We start from the raw sequence: 19,910 nt of genomic DNA, 5'->3' as shown, positions 1-19,910 counted from the left end.
TGACGTCACTTCCCGCCCCGCCCCGGTACGGCGGCCGGGCGGGAGCGGCGGCGGCGGGCGGAGGTGAGCGGCGGCGCCGAGCGCTCCCGGGGCGGGCGGGGCGCGCTCCGGGACACCCCGGGACCGGCGGGGCGGTGCCTGCCGCAGGGAGCGCTCCCGGTACCGAGCAGGGTGGTTGTGGCGCGGGGGGGGAGCCCGGTGCCGTGGCGTTCCAGGGGATGGCGGTACCGGGCGGGACGGACCCCGGGGCCCGGCAGGACGAGCCTTGGCGGTGTCCCCGCGGTGCCGCTGTCCCTGTCCCGGCCTCCCCTGTCCCGGTGTCCCTGCGGTCCTGGTGTCCCCTTGTCCCGGTGCTGACGCTCGCTGTGTTCCCGCGGTCCCACTGTCCCCATCCCGCTGTCCCCATCCCGCTGTCCCCGTCCCGGTGTCTCTCCCTGTCCCGCTGTCCCCGCTGTCCCCTCGGCGCTGACGCTCCCGTGTCCCCGCTGTCCCCGTGTCCCCTCGGCGCTGACGCTCCGTGTCCCCGCTGTCCCTGTCCTGCTGTCCCCCTGTCCCCGCTGTCCCCGTGTCCCCCTGTCCCCGTGTCCCTGTGTCCCCCTGTCCCCGTGTCCCCCTGTCCTGTCCCGCTGTCCCCGTGTCCCTGTGTCCCCCTGTCCCCGCTGTCCTGTCCCCGTGTCCCCCTGTCCTGTCCCCGTGTCCCTGTCCCCGTGTCCCCTCGGCGCTGACGCCCCGTGTCCCCGCTGTCCCCATGTCCCCCTGTCCCCGTGTCCCCGCTGTCCCCATGTCCCCCTGTCCCCGTGTCCCCCTGTCCCCGTGTCCCCGTGTCCCCTCGGCGCTGACGCCCCGTGTCCCCTGGCACAGCCATGGAGGTGCAGTCCTACTACGCCAAGCTGCTGGGGGAGCTGAACGAGCAGCGCAAGCGGGATTTCTTCTGCGACTGCAGCATCATCGTGGAGGGCCGCATCTTCAAGGCGCACAAGAACATCCTGTTCGCCACCAGCGGCTACTTCCGAGCGCTGCTGGTGCACTACATCCAGGACAGCGGGCGCCACAGCACGGCCTCGCTGGACATCGTCACCTCCGAGGCCTTCGCCGTCATCCTGGACTTCCTCTACTCGGGCAAGCTGGACCTGTGCGGGGACAACGTCATCGAGGTGATGTCCGCCGCCAGCTACCTGCAGATGACCGACGTGGTCAACTTCTGCAAGAGCTACATCAGGTCCTCGCTGGACATCTGCAGGAAGATGGAGCGGGAGGCGGCGCTGCGCCAGGCGGACGGCGGCGCCTCGGGCCCCGCCGCGCCCTGCAGGGCCTCGGCCGCCTCCTCCTCCTCCTCCTCCCTGCAGGAGAAGGTTCCTGGGGGCGGCTGCCAGCCCCCGGAGCTGGCCAGGGAGGCTGCGGGCGATGGCCCGGCCGGGCTGGAAGCCAAGGTGGAGCTGGAGGCCGAGGAGGGCGGGCGGGCGGCGGCGCCGCAGCCCCTGGAAGAGGGGCAGCCCCTGGAGCTGGCCTGCAACAACCTGCACATGAAGCAGTTCCTGGAGGCTCTGCTGCGCACCAGCTCGGCCCCCAGGAAGGAGGACGTGGTGCACCACCTTGTCCGGGGCTTCGAGGGCAGGGCTGAGGACGCTGCCGTGGCCGTGAGCTCCATGGGGGACATTCACAGCGACTGGTATGGTGAGGACACAGGTGAGAGCACTCAGCAGGGCAGGGCAGGAGGGAGCGCCTTTGCTGGGCTTCTTCTGTCACTCCTGCCCGAGGAGATTCTGCTGAACTTTTGGCACGGTGAAATAAACTCTTGTTGTGCACTTGGAGAGCAGCTGTGCTTGTTTGTTTGGTGCAGCAGGTGAGTATTGCTGACAGCTCTGCAGCTCCCACGTCACCCCAGGCTCCTCCTGGGTGACTCCTCTGTCACAATCAAACTCATTGGGGCCTCATTGAATATTTTTAAAAAGAGCTTTCCCCTCCTGATGGTGATGAGGAGCAATCCAACAGGAGATGAGCTGCCACAGGAGGGATCTGCTGCAGGACCTGGTGCCCATCCCATCCCAGCTCCTGCCAGTGCTGCTCTGTTTGCAGCTTCAGAGGGCAGGAATCAGTTTTGTCCAACACTCAGGGATTCCTGGATTCCTCCAGGAGCACTGAAAGCTCTCAGCTCTGTGGCATGGCATAAAAATGAGGCTTTTTTCACTTTCCAGCTGCCCCGAGCCCAGCACCAGCTGGAATATCTCAGGAATATTTCCTGGCAGCACACTCAGGCACCTGGAGAAGAAGAAAATCCTGCCCATGTGCATTTCTCCTGATGTGGACAATAAAGGTTTGGGCATTTTATCTGGTTTTTCCCAAGTGCCTTGCCCAAGCAGCTTTGTGAGGACAGAGGTGGCTCTGACACACTGTGAGTGCCACAGGTGCTGAGGGTGTGACAAATGCCACAGGGCTGGCACTGAGTGTAGCCAGCAAATTTATTTTCCTGTCATCTGCAGCTCAAGCTGCCTGTGTGACTGCAAAGGCAATAAAAGTGACAAATCCTCTCCAGCAGGGCACTGATAAAATCACAAGTCAGGTTTCTCTCAGGGCAGGGCTGTCTCCACTCACGCTGGTGCTTTTTGGTGTGTGCCAAGGCAGGAACATCCAACACACAAATTTCCCTTCTCTTTTTGCTCTCTCAACATCTCCAGGCTGTTCATGAGTCATTAAAAGGGAGATGCTTCCAGAGTCTGCTAGGGAACATCAGGAGTCCTGCCAGTGGATCAGAAGTGTTAGTGGGAGATGGGTGTGAGTAGGAGTGAGGGAAAAGAAACCAAACCTTCCATTCCTTCTGTTTCTGTGTGAAAACAGCATTGGTAGCAGTGAGGAGAGTGGGAGTTTCTCAGCTTTCAGTGGTGTTGCTGCCTCAGCTTCTTCACAAGGCACCAGAAATGAGAAATACAAACTCCTGGTAAAAGAATTATGCACTCAGGTTAAGAGATGAGATAAATTTCACTTTTTTTCAAGTTTCCACCTCTGTTCCCGTCATCCTTCACAGCAGAAGAGGGAAACTGGCACCTGCAGAGGACTGGAAGCAAGGCAGGGCTAAGAACTGGGTTTAAATGAAGCCCTAAATGCCCAGCAGGGGTTTGCAATCCCTTGGGAAGCTCCAAAACGGGGTGAGCTGCCTCTCACTCACACCATTAATACCAGACACGCCTTTTTTGACGGTGGGTTGGATAAACCTTGATGCAAAGGGTGCTCTGCAGCCTCACCTGCTGGACACAAAACATTTCCCTGATCAGGGCCTGGAACAGGGAAAATTAATCCTTTGGCACCACATCTCCACCTGTCTGCTGGAAGGGAAGCTGGGCTGCTGCTGGAAAACTTGGCAATGCCCACATTTCTGTAAAATGGGATCTTCAAATTTAATTCTGTTCTTGCACCTGACTCCATAAATTGTGTATTACTTGTGGTTTGGTTTTGGGAACAGTAAAATACTGTCAGGAAATGTGTTGGGAGTCCTTCATCTTGTTATTCCCAACAGGAGGGGGGTAGAAACAAAGAGTCATATTTTCATATCTAACTATGAAAGAACATGGACAAAATGTGCTATTTCTGCCTGCAGTTTGTGTTAAAGGTTTTACTTTCTGATGCTGTTTAATGCTAATGGTTTAATAATTATTTGAAAAAAGGAAGTGGCTGAGATGGAGCAGAGACCCCACTTCAGTAGAAGCAGACTTTTGGTACTTAACTAAAAGCAGGCTTCCTAAAACAAAATTTTGGTCTTCCTAGAACAAAATTTAGGCCTTCCTGAGATCCAGTGGATGTTTCTCTGTGTTGGGCAGCAGGCAGGCTGCTTTCCCAGGCAGGAGGAAAGGCGGGGTGAGCGGGGCACGGGGCCCGAGGTGCCCGCGCTCACCCCGCGTGTTTCCATCCCCAAGGTGACGTGCTGGTGGTGCCCATCAAGCTGCACAAGTGCCCGTTCTGCCCCTACACGGCCAAGCAGAAGGGGATCCTGAAGCGGCACATCCGCTCGCACACCGGGGAGCGGCCGTACCCCTGCGAGACCTGCGGCAAGCGCTTCACGCGCCAGGAGCACCTGCGCAGCCACGCGCTCAGCGTGAGTGCCCGCCCGCACCCGCTCACACCTGTTCACACTCAGCTCACACCTGTTCACACCTGCTCACACCTGCGCAGCCACGCGCTCAGCGTGAGTGCCCGCCCGCACCGGCTCACACCCGCTCACACCTGCTCACACCTGCGCAGCCACGCGCTCAGCGTGAGTGCCCGCCCGCACCCGCTCACACCTGTTCACACCTGCTCACACCTGCTCACACCTGCTCACACTCAGCTCACACCTGCTCACACCTGCTCACACCTGCGCAGCCACGCGCTCAGCGTGAGTGCCCGCCCACACCCGCTCACACCTGTTCACACTCAGCTCACACCTGCTCACACCTGCGCAGCCACGCGCTCAGCGTGAGTGCCCGCCCACTCTCAGTTCACACCTGCTCACACCTGCTCACACCTGCTCACACCTGCTCACACCTGCGCAGCCACGCGCTCAGCGTGAGTGCCCGCCCACTCTCAGTTCACACCTGCTCACACCTGCTCACACCTGCTCACACCTGCTCACACCTGCTCACACCCGCTCACACCCGCTCACATCCAGCTCACCTGCACCCCTACGGGGCAGGAACGGGCTGGGGCTGCTGTTTGTGGGTTTTCAGGCTCTGGGTGGGTGTGGGTTTGTGTTGGGGGGTGCTGTGGGAAGTGTAAGGGACCCCGAATCTGGGAAGTGGTTGGATTCTGGCTGCAAGGCTTCACAATGCTGGGCACTGGCTTTATCAGAGCTGTGTTACATTACACTGCAGCTGTGCTAAAGAGAGATACTATACTATTCCATATATACTATGCTATGCTATTCTATACTAAACTATACAATTCTGGGCTATTCCATATTAGACTATATTATTCTATCCTATTCTATACTATATATTCCATATATACTATACTATTCTATACTAGACTATGCAATTCTATCCTATTCTATACTATATATTCCATATAAACTATACTTATTCTATACTAGACTATACAATTCTATAGTATTCTGTACTATACTATATATTCTATACTATATATTCTATATATACTATACTATTCTATACTAGACTATACAATTCTTTACTATACTATATTATTCTATACTATATATTCCATATATACTATACTATTCTATTCTATACTAGACTATACAATTCTATACTATTCTATACTATATATTCTATATATACTATACTATTCTATACTGTACTGTACTGTACTATTCTCTTCAATACTATTCTTTACTATTCTATTCTATTCTATATTATACTATACTATTCTATATTATGCTATTCTATACTGTACTATACTATTCTATACTAATCTATACCATACTATACCACATTATAATCATACTATACCATACTATACCCTACTATAATCATACTATACCACATTATAATCATACTATACCCTACTATAATCATACTATACCCTACTATAATCATACTTCCTACGAACTACTGAAAAGCTCGTGACTGTCTGCCAACAGCCAGGACACAGCTTTGAGTGATTGGCCAAGCAAACAAAACAATCAGCAGAATCCAATTACGAGATTCCTCCAGGTAAATAATCTTCCAGCATGTTCCACATGTGCAAAAACACAGGAGCAGCAAATGAGATCATTCTTTTGATCATTTTTTTCTCTTGTCTCATGGCTTCTCTCTGTTCAGAGGGCATGTGAATACCACAGATGGTATTCACAGAGCAGGAGACAAAACAATTCCTTCTCTAGCTGGGGACCAAGGACAGATGATCCAAATCTCAGGCCCAAGAGCACAAACGTGGGCTGAAGAAGGATGGGACTTCATGGGCTGGAGCTGTAATTAGACAATTAACTCCAATATGCAAATGGACCAGAACTTATAAAAATGTGAGCTCTCATGACCAAGCTCTCTTTTGCTTCCAGCCTGGAGCATCCAGGCAGAGCCAGGAGTGAGGCTGAGGTCCTGCCAGGGTGTGGCCTTTGCAGGCACTTCAGTAAATCTCCTCTTTATTCACTTAACTCCATCCAGCCTCTGCTCCAGCTCCCGAAGGCATCAGCACAGCACTGGGCTGCTTGATAAACTGCCAGAGGCATGCAGTTAGCTTAAAATCATTTTCTTGTATACTTTTTAATTGCATTAGTTAAATGTGTATTTATGAGGGTTATAGACATTCAAACATTCCTGTGAGTTTGCACGTTCAAAAGAATTATTGTCTTACTGTTCATAAGTGCATATTATGCCTAACACCCTTCTAGATTGAACAGATTAAAGCTATGCTCATGTTCTAGCTGTTAAGACCAAAACTAGGAGTGAGTACTGATAACCTTTTCAGCTGCCACAGCAAACAGAGCTTATTTACCTTGATATAAACACATCTAATTAGTACTGTACAGTGAAATGACAAATATGCATCGTGATTAATTAGTGCTCATCAGGTCAGGGGGTGCAGAGGCTCCATCCAGCAGTGGGACAGTCCCACTGCCACGTCAGATTGATTTGTGACAGGTGATTCTGCTCTCACAAGTGTTTGATATTTCTCCTGAACTGGACAATGAGGATTTGGGTGTTTTGTTCTCCCAATCTGTTAAGTTGGATTTTGGGAAGGAATTCTGCCCTGTGAAGGTGGTGAGGTTGTAGATTCCTCATTCCTGGAAGCATCCCAGGCCAGGCTTGGAGCAACCTGGAATTGTGGAAGGTGTCCATGGTCTGGACAAGCTCTAAGTCCCTTCCAACCCAAAGCAGCCCATGAAGCTCACACTTGATTAGCCCAGATTCTCACACTTGATTAGCCCATGATGCTCACACTTGATTAGCCCAGATTCTCACACTTGATTAGCCCAGATTCTCACACTTGATTAGCCCATGATGCTCACACTTGATTAGCCCAGATTCTCACACTTGATTAGCCCATGATGCTCACACTTGATTAGCCCACTGGATTCTTTGTGGCCAGAACCACGATGGGGATGCCACTGCGCTTCCCTGCCCTGGCAATCTCCCCAAAGCAGCAAGTTGCCTTTTCCCCCAGTTTGCTGTTTTCCCTGCAGGTCCATCGCTCCAACAAGCCCATCATCTGCAAGGGCTGCAGGAGGACCTTCACCAACAGCCTGTCCCAGGGGCTGCGGCGCTTCGGGCTCTGCGACAGCTGCACCTGTGTCACCACCACCCACGAGGACTCCCTGCCCATCAACCTCAGCCTGGTGGAAACAGCCTCGGAAGGGCAGGAGAAAGGGGATGCTGACAATGACTGGCCCATCTATGTGGAGTCTGGAGAGGAAAATGACCCAGCTGAGGATGAGGATGGCGATGACAAGCAGGAAATCCACAGGACTTTGTCAGACAGAGAGACTTTGATGTAGCAGTGAGAGGAGAGGGGGAGCACTGAGAGGTTCCCTGGCAGTGTCTGTGACAAAACTGCACGTTTGCTCAATCAGTGACACTGTGCTGGTTTTTATTGTTCTGGTTTTTCATTAAATTGCGGGGAGAATTGGAATTTTTAATACTTTTTAAGTTTTCAGTGCTGTGCACCAGAAATCTGTGAAGAATCTTCTGTCTGAGGCTCACAGAGGTTGGACTTGAGCAGTTTCTCTGCCTGCTGGTTTTGGGTTTGCAGGTGGAACACCTCTGGGTTGTTTTGGGGACAGATTTTTTCAAATAATGAGACATAATCCCTGATCTGAAAGGGGCACCACCTTTTCTCTGAAGATGACATGAAATGTGGTTTACATCTCTTACCTTGGGACTTTTCCAAGCCAGTCTGTGATTCTTCTGTCTTAGGACAGTGTTATCTAAATTATGAACCATAAATGTTTGCTGAGACTGGATTTGACCTGGAAACCAGGGCAGAAAAACCAGGATAACAAAAGAAACCCAACAATAATATGCTGCTGCTGAAAAGATAGACAGGAAGAATACATCTATTTCACCTAATTAATTGCAGGAATTTAGAGATCAAGCTTTTCTTTCTGAATTTTTACTGCATTTTCCTCTCCTCAGAGCTCAGGCTGTGGATCTTCAGCTGTGTCTTTAATGTCACTCAGAATTCAGTAGTCTTGGCTTCAACACTAAGCACAAATAATGGTGTTTTCATGGCCAGGACTAAGAAATCCCAAATTCTTTTCAGCTTTTTACCACAGGAGTTAAAAGCTGTCAGGCAGGTTCCTTGGGAATTCTGAATAACCAGATCCACACCTGCTGTAGCTGGGGAGCAGTGAAATATCTGAGCTATGCTTTAAAAAGCTCTGAATGCCCTTTTGGAATCCTTTTCTTCCTCTTTTCCTGTAATTTCTTTTCAAATTCGGGGATCCTCTCATAATTTACATTTGGTGATTTTATCCAATATTTATTTTCTTGAGAAACCTCCACTGTGGACCTCCTGTTTCTTTGCTGGGGCAGCTAAAGCTTTACAAAGGAGGTGAGATTTTGTCACCTTTCCAGCAGCAAGTTTTTAAAGCTATCAAAGCTCAGGCTGGGAAGCTTCAGAAGAAAACCCAGCACCACCAGAGAGCCTGTTTGCTTAGGGGTGACCTCCTGTGCCCTGACAAAGGGACAAAACTGAAATATACTGTGAAATAAGACTGTTAGTGCTTCTTCACTCTGCTGTTCCTAAGTGTTTCACGAAAAGGCAAATTGGATGAGTCTTTTTGGCTGGAGCAGATTCTGTAGACAGATTTGGCTGACAAAGAGTGAGCAGTTCCTCCCACTTGGTGCTGTTTCCTGAGGGTTTTGGTGTAAAGATTTTCCACTTGGCAAACTTAAAAAACCCAAGAGCCCTCTGATTTAACCAGGGTTTTTTCTGCATACCTCGTGCTTTTTCTTGTACAGGTTGAAAAAGAACAATTCAGCTTCTCCCTGTGCTTCATCCAGCAGTGACACTGCCCCACTGAAATGTCAGATTTGTTTGTGAGAGGTGATCCTGCTCTCACAAGTGCAGCCAAGGCTTCATTGCCACACCAGGCAGGACGAGGAAAGAAGAAAAAAAGTTATTTTAAAGAATTGACTTTACTGGTGGCTGCTGCAAAGAGCAGAAGGTGAAGAGACTTCTTTTGGAGCGGTCTGCTCCAAGTTCTTGATGAGTGTCACCACATAATGTGCTGGGTTTATTTTCTGTCCCTTAATTTGGGTGAGTTTCAGTCATCCCTGTTCCAGCTCAGCTGGAAGTTGGAGTTTGTAGAAGCTGGACCACAGTCCAGTAACGAAGACCTTTACAGAATTCCCTGTTTTGGTCAATCTGAATTAAGGGACATGGAAGGGACAGCTCATGGAGGTGCCACTTTTGGAGCTGAGCTCCTCTGAAAATCCTGCTGTGGTTTTGGCTCCTTGGTGCTCTTGAGCAAAATGTGAGTTTGTATATCTTGCTGGAATGTTTGGAAAATCACCTTCCAGCCTCCCAGGGTTTGTCTTTTGGGCTGCTGGAGTTTTGGTGAGTCCACCCAAAACCACAGGGCGATAAAGGTGATAAAGGAGGGACTTTCTGCCTTGAGAGCCACGGACAAATCTGATTTTTCTGGGGGAGATTCACTGATGGAAGTGGGGCAGGAATGTAAATAGGGATCCAATTCATATTTAGTGGCCAGGCTCCCCCAGCTCTGGTCACAAAGATTCCACCTCATTGTAAATATTGGTAGAAGCCACCAGACCTGGAGCATCAGCTGAGCCTGCTCTGCTTCAGGGCTGGGAAGTTCCTGGTGTGGCTGAGCCCGTGGAGACACTTGGAGCAGGGACAATGAACCCTTGGCAGCTGCAGGAATGGCTGCAGAGATCCTCTCCTTCACCCTGCTGTCTTTGCTCTTAGAGATTGTCCTTGTGTGTTTGTGCCTAGAGAATGGAGCTGCAGGGGAGGCTTTCCACAGGGAAACTTCCACCCAACTCGGTGTTTCCTGGTAAATTGTCATTTTGTGCTGCTTTGTTTTGTTTTCCGTGGAGTCTTTTCAGCCTTTGGATGTAGAAGAGGATGGAGTTGATTTATCCACATGCTTGTGACCGGGTGTTCGTGTGAATCCTTTGCTTGTGCTTTCCACTTCGTTTTCTGGATGTTTTTTCCTCAAATCTTCCATTTGTAGATCCAGCCTCTACAAGCTTTGAGAAAATGATGTTGGCTGTTTAAAAAAACCTTCCTGTGGTGCTTGATGAAGAATCAAAAATCATGTTTTTAGGGGAGTTATTTCTAATAGAATCTCTTTCTCAAAGGTTTTTAAAGGCCGTGAAGGTGACATATCTTAAAACTTAGCTGGTTGTACTTGACTTTGTTTAGGAATACACATTTTAATGGATTTTTGCACAGAAATGCACTGTATTTCACTGAAGGAATACATGCTGCACTGGTGTTTGTAGTGCATTTAACCTCTTGGTGCAAAGCCCTTGTAAATCTTCCAAATGTGCTCGTTGAATTTCCTGATGTTTTGTAAGACAGTTTCATAACCCAAGTCCTTTAGTCCAGTAACGATGACAAATTCTTATAAACTGACCCTTATTTGTGGAAGTGACTGAACTATATTTGTGGATCTTGGAGCATTCTGGAGTTTTTTGATTGTCTAGAAAATAAAACTCTCTGAGAGGGTTGCTTTGATTTTTTTTTACCATTCAAATGTTGACTGAGTAAACCTGAGAGTGTCTAGATTGAGGCTCACGTTTCAATTTCTGGCATTAAAATTAAATAATTAATATTTCCATTTAATTAATTTGGTTTAAAATCAATATATCAATTTTTGGGGACAGCTGGTTTGCAAGAAAAATCAGGTTTTTGGAAGGAAAGGACTAAAAGGATCCTGTTGACTTAAACCCCAGCCAAGTGAGATTTTTAGAAAATCTTTTATTTTATTAACACTGAGTTGTTTTTTTAAGCAGTCTTTGTAGTTTTATGTTAATTCAACTTTTTAAACTCCTTTCAAAACTTATTTTTCTTGCTGGCAAGCAGACTGTAATCCCAGCTAGGAAGAGATGCATGTGGGGAGCACAGCATCCCAAATATCCCTTCCAGGAAATTTTGAGTTGTATTGAATATTTGACAAAAAAATCTCACTGCAAGTAGACAATTTTATCTTTTTTTTTTTTCATGAAAGATGTGAGATGCTGAAGCGCTCAGAGGGGATGAGGGTGGTTATCTCCACCCTTGGATTCTCTGTGGGGGAAGGAGAGCAGGGTCAGAGGTGTCAGAGAACTCGGGATGATTTGGGGAGGAGAATTGTTTGGGTCCAGCCCTAGGCATCAACGTGAGCTGTATGCAAATGTGGGACGTTTGGGAACCTGGGTGAAGATAAGGGCTTAACGAGGGTTTAATTGTGCTGCTGGAACAGGATTAGGATGTGGGGCTCCACCAAACCTCAGGCTTTTCCTAAACTGGAGGTCCCTGCCAGAGGGAAGATTCCTCCCAGGACCGGGGTTTGAGGACAGGGCGTTCTGATTTCCTGCTCGTTTTGAAAAGGGACCGGGGGTTGAGGACAGGGCGTTCTGATTTCCTGCTCGTTTTGAAAAGGGACTGGGGGTTGAGGACAGGGCGTTCTGATTTCCTGCTCGTTTTGAAAAGGGAGGCGATCTCTGTGTGCCCCGGGGGCTCCATGGGTTTGCACCCCAGATTGGGATTTGTGCTGGAACACGAGCGTGGAGCCCAGACCTGATTCAGCTCTCCTGGTTCGCTCCTTGGGAAAAGGCGAGGACAGGAAAGGCGATGCAAATGAAGAAAACCCAAATCCAAGCTGGCAGTGATCACATGACAATTGTAATCTCACTCCTAATTAATTTCTAGGCTTTGAACAGTTCCTTAAGTTGTTCTAGTAGAGCATCTTGAGTTTTCCTTGGTAAAAAATATCCCCGGATAATTAAAGTTAGAAGATGCAGCATCACTGAAGGCTGTGATTCATGAGGAATATTTATTTTGAGGAGAATTGAAATATTTTAATTGGTGCCACAGTTAATTAAACTATTATAATATATTACACTATACCATTATATATCACTACTGTTAATCCTATTTGGTTACCAAACCCAAGGAGAAATGTATGTTAGTTTTCCTATGAGCAAGAAAAATGTAAATTTTTTTAGTGTGACTGTTCTCTGAGGAGCAGACTCTTTACACTCTGGCTGTGAGGAGCAGCTCCTTCACCTCCTTCACACAGCTGCCAAGCACATTCCCTCTGGATAAATGCTCCAAACAGCATTTATCTCAAGTGGAACTTTCTCAGCTGAGATTTGCTCTATAATTTAGAAACACAACCTAAAAAACCCCTCTCTGACGTCTGGGATTGTTTGGGATGCATCCCTGTGCACGAGGGGATGAAATCAGCCCCATGGATGAGAAAAGCAGAGTTTGTCCTGTGGCTGTTCCTGGATCCACAGCACGGAGCAGCGAGCAGGAGGTGCTCTGAGGAAAGCACTTGTAGCATCTTTAAAAATTCTAATTAAGCTACTCCAGATAACACTGACATTTCCCCCCATATTTTTTAAATTCTCTTGCCTGTTCCTGGCAGAAGGAGAACCCTCGAGCTCCTGTTGACATTGATCCAAAGCCCCACTGACAGGAGTGAAAGCACCACCCAGGCAAGTCAAACAGAACAAATACCTCCAGATAATTCTTTTCCAAGGGAAGCTTTCAGCTGATGAAATAATTTGGGCAGAAATGTGAAAAAAATATGTAGAATGTTGAGCAACAAGGTGTCCCTGGCCATGGTCTTTAAGGTCCTATCCAGCCCAAACCATCCTGGGGTTCTGTGACTCCATGTTGAATAGAAAGAGTGCTACTCACTTGGCTTGACAGGCAAAAATAAACTTTAAAGGAATGAATTCAAATGGTAATAAACCCTGATGCTACAAATAAATGTTCTGGTTTATACATTAAACAATCTGACTGTTTAGTTGGTTCTATTCTTTGCTTCTCAGTGGTAAGAGCTGTGAGAAGCTGGGGTGAATTCCAGTTGTTTCATGTTCAAGAATGTTCAATTTAGAATCTCACAGAAGCAGAATGGGTCTCATGAAGATTTTGAGATCACAGCCTGGGTTTGAAAGGACAATCTACAAAACTAAGAAAGTTTATGAAAATGGGGGAAATAAGCTGGAAAAGAATATTATTACATAAACATCTATATGCACAAAATACAAATGGATATAAATTGGAGATGAATAAATGTATAGGAATTACTAGGAGAATGGTTCTAATGATTAAAGGAAAGAGTCTTTGGGTTGTTATCTCTAGATAAAGTCTTTAGTCAGTTTTGCTACACTGGGGAAAGAAAGATAAATTGTTTCAAGGTGGAATGTCTGAAGTTAGAGAAGGAAAGGCCAAAAATGCCACAAAGGGCTCGGTTAAGGAAGAACGGTTTCCATGGGAAAATAAATATTTATGAAAAATAACTGGGGCGTCAAAATCACAGAAAAGACCCTGGTGGTAAGAAGAGGAAGGAGAAAGATACTAAACTTCGAGGGAGAGAAGGTGAGAGGTTCAGGTTTCGCTTTCAGCCATGCTTTCTTCAGAAGATAACAGACACCAACAGAGAAAAGAAGATGTCACATCTCCTTTGGAGGACGCTGCAAGAGAAAGGCGAAGGATTTGGGTCATGGAGGCCCCTGCTATAGATGAAGGTGTGAAAAGGAGGCATCTGGGGCACGCCAGCCCCTCGGAGCAGCGTGTGGGTGCGGGGACGGGAGCGGCGCGGGCGCCGGGGCCGAGGCGGGCGCCGGGCTGCGGCTGCACTCGGTGCGTTGCCCCTTTAATTGTGTCCCCAGCCCTCGGGCGTCCGTGTCCAACGCCCACGTCAGCAAATACCTTTTGTTTCTGTGCCGCTCGGGCTCGCAGGGCTCGGGGCTGCGGGAGCGGCGGCGCGGCGCCTGGAGGCACGGCGAGCCCCGAGGCGGAGCCGGGGATCCCGCAGCCACCGCCCGCTCCCCCGGCTCGGCGGCAGCGCCCGCAGCACCCCGCCGGTGAGTGGCGGCTCCGGCACGCCGGTAGGCCGGGCAGGGCGCTGGCTTTGGGGCGGAACGGGCCCCGCAGCCTGCCCGCTTGCGAGGAGAGCGCGGGGCTCCGCAGCGGCCGCGGGGCGCTTGGGGCCGCCCGGAGCCGCCCGGTGCTGCCGGTGCCGCCCGGGGCCGCCCGGAGCCGGCGCTGCCGCGTCCCCGGCGGGCGCCATTTGCAGCCCCGGGCGCGGACACAAAGGCGCTGCGCTGCGCGGGGCGGGAGCGGGGGCGCTGCCGGCCGAGGGGCTGCGGGCGCGGGGCGGGAGCGGCACCGGGCAGCGGGCACCGGGCAGCGGGCACCGGGCAGCGGGCAGCGGGCACCGGGCGGGACGCGGGGGGCTCTGGCGGAGCGGCAGCCGCGGCTCCGTTCCCGCGGGCGCCTGCCCGGCCCGGGGCGCTCCGTGCGGGCGGAGGCAGCGCGCAGGGGCGGGCGGGCGCTGCGGTTCCCGAGGCGGAGCGGGGCCCGCCGGGCGTCCCGGGCTGCCGGGGACCGGCCGGGCGGGTGAGTGACGGCGGCCGCGGCCACTGCCGGGGGGGCCGGGGCGCTGCCGGAGCCCCGCTCCCGGAGCCTTCGGCGGCGGCGGGGCCGCAGCCCGGGCGGAGCGGGCGAGGCGGAACCGCCGGTTCGAGGCGGAATCGCCCGTTCGAGGCGGAACCGCCCGTTCGAGGCACGGCCGCGGTGGCAGCCGCAGCTGCTCTGGGCTCCTCGTCTTGCCGGAGCTGCCTGAAGGCTGCGCAGCTCCCGCGGGCGGCACGGCTCCAGCCCCGCAACCTGGGGATGGGGATGCTCCCGGCTGGAGCACACCCGTCTGTGCCAAATAGTGCGGGCTTGGCTTTGTCATCCCTGTTGTCCTGTTGGAAAATGAATCCATGGTTGAGAATATCGTGGTTTAAATATATTTGTAGATTTAAAGAAATGCTGTTTTTTGGAAAGATAGCTGTAAAATTGGGTCTGGCATTTTGGCTGAGTTACACAGCATTGAAGTCAAGAGTGTAATAATTTTCTTCATTTTTTTAGAACAACGTTTCATTTCACCTTTTCTGGGATGGAGATTTCTTCTCATCAGTTTCACCTCTTGCAGCAACTAAATGAGCAGCGCAGGCAGGACTTGTTCTGTGACTGCAACATCCTGGTGGAGGGCAAGGTGTTCAAAGCCCATCGCAATGTGCTGTTTGCCAGCAGTGGCTACTTCAAAATGCTCCTTTCGCAGAGCTCGAAGGAGACGAGTCAGTCCACGACAGCCACTTTCCAGGCCTTTTCTCCTGACACCTTCACAGTCATCCTAGATTTTGTGTATTCAGGCAAACTGTCGCTCACTGGTCAGAATGTGATCGAAGTCATGTCAGCTGCCAGCTACCTGCAGATGACCGATGTGATCAGCGTGTGTAAAACCTTCATCAAGTCGTCGCTGGACATCAGCGAGAAGGAGAAGGATCGCTACTTCAGCCTGTCAGACAAAGATGTGAGTTCCAACGGCGTGGAGCGCTCCTGTGTGTACGGCGGGGGGTGGAGGGCAGAGAGCAGCCCCCCGCACTCCCACTCCAGCCCAGACCCTGCCGCTTGCATGATGGGCGGCAACGCTTGGGGCAGTTTCAACTATTACCCCAGCTCTCAAAGAAATGCCCAGCAGCAGCTGTCCAAACACGAGCAGCGGCAGGATTCCCTGAAGAAACCGCGGCACCCGGGGCTGCAGCAGCCCTCGGACATCCCGCACTATAAATCCAGCAAGCTGGAGGACAGGGCTGCCGAGCCCGCCGGGCACGCCGCGCCGCCCGAGGAGCAGGTGCACATCGACACGGAGCTGGAGGCTCCTCACGTGGGCTTCCAGTTCGGCCAGGGGGCTGAGGTGATGCCCAGGGGCCTGGCTGTGTCCCAGCAGGAGCACGAGTCGCCCCGCTCCTCCGGCAAATCCAAGGCCTCCAAAGCTGAGGAGCAGTACGGGAGCATGCCCTCCATCCTGGGAGTCATGGGGAGCTGGGCTGAAGGTGAGTGCGGTCAGACACCTGGGAATCCTCTCTTCTGCCTCTGAGAAAACAGGTCTTGCTCAATAGTAAAGCACAACTGCCAAAAAGACAGGTGTATTGTCCAGAAATGTATGTTTGGAAAGTTTAGCTCATTATTGAAATAAATTTGAGTTCTTGAAGTAGCTAGGGTATTCAATTTAAAAATAAATATAAGTTGGGATATTTTTAAGCTCATTTTCATGAAATCACAGAATGGTTTGGGTTGGAAAGGACCTTAAAGCTCATTTTGCTCCACTCCCTGCCATGGGCAGGGACACCTCCCACTATCCCAGGCTGCTCCAAGCCCTGAGGCTGGCTTTACCAGGTCTGTGTTCATACAGCCAATGGTCCACTCCTCCTTTATTGCACACCTGTGTAATCTACAGGCAAACACAAAACCTTTGTGCTCGAAACAACCAGTGAATATTATTTTAACAAAAGTGATGTGCTGTTCTTCTCGTAAAACACCTTTTCCTAGAGCATTACGTGACACAATTTTAATTTTTTTTTTTCAATTCTGTTATTTTCTGACAGATGACCTGGCCAGGATGAGGTTCAAGTGTCCGTTCTGCAGCCACGTGGTGAAGAGAAAAGCCGACCTGAAGCGTCACCTCCGCTGTCACACGGGCGAGCGGCCGTACCCCTGCGAGGCGTGTGGGAAGAGGTTCAGCAGGCTGGATCACCTCAGCAGCCATTTTCGAACCGTGAGTATTTTTAGCAACTGCATGATTTATTTAACGTATAAATCTGGCTAATTAAACACAGCGTGAGTGTATCTGGTTGATCTAATGACTCCTGTAAAGAAGAGGGGAATAGAAAATTAATTTGCTTTGGTTGCAGTCGAATTGAGGGATAATTTGCGGGAAAGGGGAGGAATTTGTTGGGTAATTGATGGCTTGCAGAGGTTCTGCTCTCTGCAGCCTGTGAGAGCTCCAGTGGGCAATTACCACGCCTGGGCTGGTGCAGTTCAGTGTTCGACATCTCTCAAATTGAAGCAACGCCGCGACTTGATTTTTATCACCTCCCAAAAAATTGCGTACACTCAACAAGTCCGTCCCTTGTGGTGTCCCCAGATCCACCAGGCGTGCAAGCCCATCTGCAGGAAGTGCAAGCGGCACGTCACCGAGCTGACGGGGCAGGTGGTGCAGGAGGGCACGCGGCGCTACAGACTGTGCAACGAGTGCCTGGCCGAGGCTGGCATCGACAGCATCCGCATTGACTTGGAGGCTGAGGCTCCTCTGGAGTTCCCACAGGACGGGGACAAGGACTCCAGGTGGCACTACGGCGGGGAGGACAACAGGTCTGACGTGGAGATCGTGGAGGACGGCTCCAGCGACTTGGTCATTCAGCAAGTGGATGACAGCGAGGATGAGGCGGAGGAGAAGGAAGTGAAACCAAACATTAGGTAGCTGCAAGAGACAAGGATTGGGGATTCTGTGGAAGAGGGAGGATGTCCTGTGAGCAAATGCCCTCTGCCAGCTGATCCTACAGAGACATGTGGTTGAACAGGTCCAGACTTGCATGTATTTATGGACACGCCATTGAGGCCATGCTGGTTTGTTAGCAGAACCCCCATGTGTTTTTTGGCTAAAAAGATCCATCCTGGAATTAGGGATAAACAAGGAAACTGCAGTAGTACATGGATAATTTTTATAGCAGGCAATGGGGCATGTCTCAAAGCCTCTTGCAAGGAGGTCTGAATACTTTTTAAAAGTTGCAGATTATTGTAAATTACCCATTTTTTACACTTGGAGAGAGGTGGGGTTTATATCACTGGGCCATAAACAAAGTATAAAACTCCCCACACCAGACAACCTCTCTTGAGTGTTCAGAAGTGAAGAGAATCTTCCATGAAATTTCATGAAATCTTCATGTTATGATAAGGAAAACAACAGCTAATTAAGAAAGAGCATTTAAAATGTTTTGGCACTTTTGTCTGGAAAAGGATTTCTGTAAAATTTATTAGGATGAGATGAATCTTTAGTAGATCATATGTTCAAGACTGATTTCTTTAAAAGAAAATAAGCACATAAATGCTTAACACATCACAGACAAACTGATTAAAAATTTGGATCATTAATTGATGGCAGTAAATGTTTTAGTCTCAAAATTAGGATCTCAGACTGGGCTATTTTAATAAGCACTATTAAAATACTCTTTTTTTAGATTTTGAAACCTCTCAAAAGTGCCCAGACATGATGGGATTGTTGGGGTGCAGGGCCAGGAGTTGGATTTGGATGATCCTTGTGGGTCCCCTCCAGCTCAGGATATTGGATTCTGTGCAACTTTTCCAGTCTGCACCACTGAGACCAAGATGTACTGGAAGTTCTAGACACCATATTTGTGTCAGTTCACCCACAATTAGGCTACAGAGATGACTTATGATGAAGAAATGTTACTTTTTTAGGAAATGGAGCTTGGTTTTGCTGCTTGGTGAGTTTCTCTTAGCCAGCACTGTCAACAGGAGAGGAGCAGGAGATGCTCCTGGGGTGCTGCTGCTCTGCATTCCTTGGACACACCTGAGTGTTATTCCAGCTTTTGGGATCATGGGACTCAATGGCTGTAGACTTAGAAAATGATATCTATTTTTTTCTTTTTTACAGCTTTGTAAGCATGTTTGGCTGAAGCCCAGGTTTCTTACCCAACAATCCCACATACATATGTATATGTATATGTACTATATAACCTTGCCAGGGACAGCTAAAAAGTCACTATTTTCTTTTTAGTTGTGTAAAAATTGTATAACTTTCTTGTATCATCATGACCAGAGAGTGCAGAATTTTCATTCCAGGCTGCAGGTGACCAACAAATGACAACTGGAGAACTTCATGCTAAATTCAGTGTAAGCATTAAGCACCCTCCTCTTCATGGGAAGCATCCCAAGGACACAAGAAATGGTGTTTTATTCCTACAAAAATTAGAATTGATTGGCTTAGGTTTGGGGTGGGGGTAATTTAAAAATCTTCATGATTACCCAGATGAAAACATCTTAAACAAGACTTACACTTGGTTTTATGGGACATTTGGTCAGCAGCCCAAAAATGGACTTGATGTGAAAAGACATTTAATTTCTTGGAGCTTTTAAACTCCTAAAATGCCTGTTATTAAATGGCTTAGAAATATTCCTGAGCAACCTGGACTAAATCAAATACACAGAACAAGAAATATTTCACAGAACATGGAGTGACTTTGCTCAAATTTCATAGATGTTTCCCTTTCCCTTTCCATTAAACAGTTTGACAACAAATCCCAGGTATCAGTGCCTGCTGTCCCAGGGTGAAAACGTGGCTGGAATTGGTCTGGGTTTCTTTGGGGATGGGTGAAGGGGAGGGGAAAATAAAGTGTTCTCTCCAGGCCTGAAATCTTAACTGCCAGCTGCAAAGGTCAGACTATTAAGTGTTTCTTAATAGTGGGGGTGTTTTTAGAAGCAAAGGGATTTTTGGATCAATACTCAATTTAATTAGAGATCATAAATCTAACAATACTGAGGAGCAGATGCTTCAGAACACATCTGAAGTGGCTCTAATGGGCAAATGGAACAATCTATCCACAGGAAGACTTTTACTTTTTAAACACAGGCAGATTAATTGTTGATTTGCTGGGCAAATAAGGGCTTTTCCCTGGATTTATATATTGTTATTCTCATTAGTAAAACTAGATATCTGTAGTCATTTTTAAAGTATCATATTAAGCTTGGAGGTTTAGCTCAAGGCTGTGATTCCCACAGGTCAATGATGTTTTTCTGTTTTTTAAAAGTTACCATTTTTACATTTGTTGTCTTAATTTTGGTCGTTGTTTCCTTCTTTTTGTATTGCAAGACAAGATAAATGTTAAGTGCCTTCTGTTTTCCACGTCCTTCATTTTACACTCACATATTTTGGTTTTTTTTCTCTAAATGAA

At 49.3% G+C, this 19,910-nt stretch overlaps 2 protein-coding genes across 6 annotated transcripts; both read left to right on the top strand.

Moving 5' to 3' along the window:
* The first annotated feature begins 16 nt into the window (after nucleotides 1-16).
* Nucleotides 17-10,629, top strand: ZBTB8B (zinc finger and BTB domain containing 8B). 2 transcript variants are annotated; one of them, XM_064398091.1, is made up of 4 exons: nucleotides 17-63; nucleotides 862-1,686; nucleotides 3,909-4,087; nucleotides 7,109-10,629. In XM_064398091.1, exons 2-4 carry the CDS (start codon nucleotides 864-866, stop codon nucleotides 7,418-7,420), a joined length of 1,314 nt encoding a protein of 437 aa, XP_064254161.1. In that variant the 5' UTR covers nucleotides 17-63; nucleotides 862-863; the 3' UTR covers nucleotides 7,421-10,629. The 2 variants fall into 2 exon arrangements, with proteins under 2 accessions (XP_064254161.1, XP_064254162.1); XM_064398092.1 differs by lacking the exon at nucleotides 17-63 and adding an exon at nucleotides 67-159.
* Nucleotides 10,630-13,457: 2,828 nt separating this feature from the next.
* LOC135285633 (zinc finger and BTB domain-containing protein 8A-like) lies at nucleotides 13,458-19,856 on the top strand. Of its 4 annotated transcripts, none has more exons than XM_064398080.1 (4): nucleotides 13,458-13,634; nucleotides 15,025-15,992; nucleotides 16,545-16,714; nucleotides 17,084-19,856. In XM_064398080.1, the coding sequence occupies exons 2-4, from the start codon at nucleotides 15,053-15,055 to the stop codon at nucleotides 17,417-17,419; spliced, it is 1,446 nt and encodes a 481-aa protein (XP_064254150.1). In that variant the 5' UTR covers nucleotides 13,458-13,634; nucleotides 15,025-15,052; the 3' UTR covers nucleotides 17,420-19,856. The 4 variants fall into 4 exon arrangements, with proteins under 4 accessions (XP_064254150.1, XP_064254151.1, XP_064254148.1 ...); XM_064398081.1 differs by lacking the exon at nucleotides 13,458-13,634 and adding an exon at nucleotides 13,697-13,997; XM_064398078.1 differs by lacking the exon at nucleotides 13,458-13,634 and adding an exon at nucleotides 13,698-13,973.
* Nucleotides 19,857-19,910: the final 54 nt, after the last annotated feature.

Source organism: Passer domesticus, chromosome 24, assembly GCF_036417665.1.
Source record: "Passer domesticus isolate bPasDom1 chromosome 24, bPasDom1.hap1, whole genome shotgun sequence".
Classification (NCBI taxonomy): domain Eukaryota; kingdom Metazoa; phylum Chordata; class Aves; order Passeriformes; family Passeridae; genus Passer; species Passer domesticus.
This window is presented reverse-complemented; position numbering and strand designations above follow the sequence as displayed.

Excerpts from the sequence above, each read along its gene's own strand:
- ZBTB8B (XM_064398091.1), top strand. The coding sequence starts at position 864 with ATGGAGGTGCAGTCCTACTACGCCAAGCTGCTGGGGGAGCTGAACGAG. Across the intron at positions 1,687-3,908 it reads CTGGTATGGTGAGGACACAG|GTGACGTGCTGGTGGTGCCC; the intron begins GTGAGAGCACTC and ends TCCATCCCCAAG. Across the intron at positions 4,088-7,108 it reads TGCGCAGCCACGCGCTCAGC|GTCCATCGCTCCAACAAGCC; the intron begins GTGAGTGCCCGC and ends TTTTCCCTGCAG.
- LOC135285633 (XM_064398080.1), top strand. The coding sequence starts at position 15,053 with ATGGAGATTTCTTCTCATCAGTTTCACCTCTTGCAGCAACTAAATGAG. Across the intron at positions 15,993-16,544 it reads CATGGGGAGCTGGGCTGAAG|ATGACCTGGCCAGGATGAGG; the intron begins GTGAGTGCGGTC and ends ATTTTCTGACAG. Across the intron at positions 16,715-17,083 it reads TCAGCAGCCATTTTCGAACC|ATCCACCAGGCGTGCAAGCC; the intron begins GTGAGTATTTTT and ends TGGTGTCCCCAG.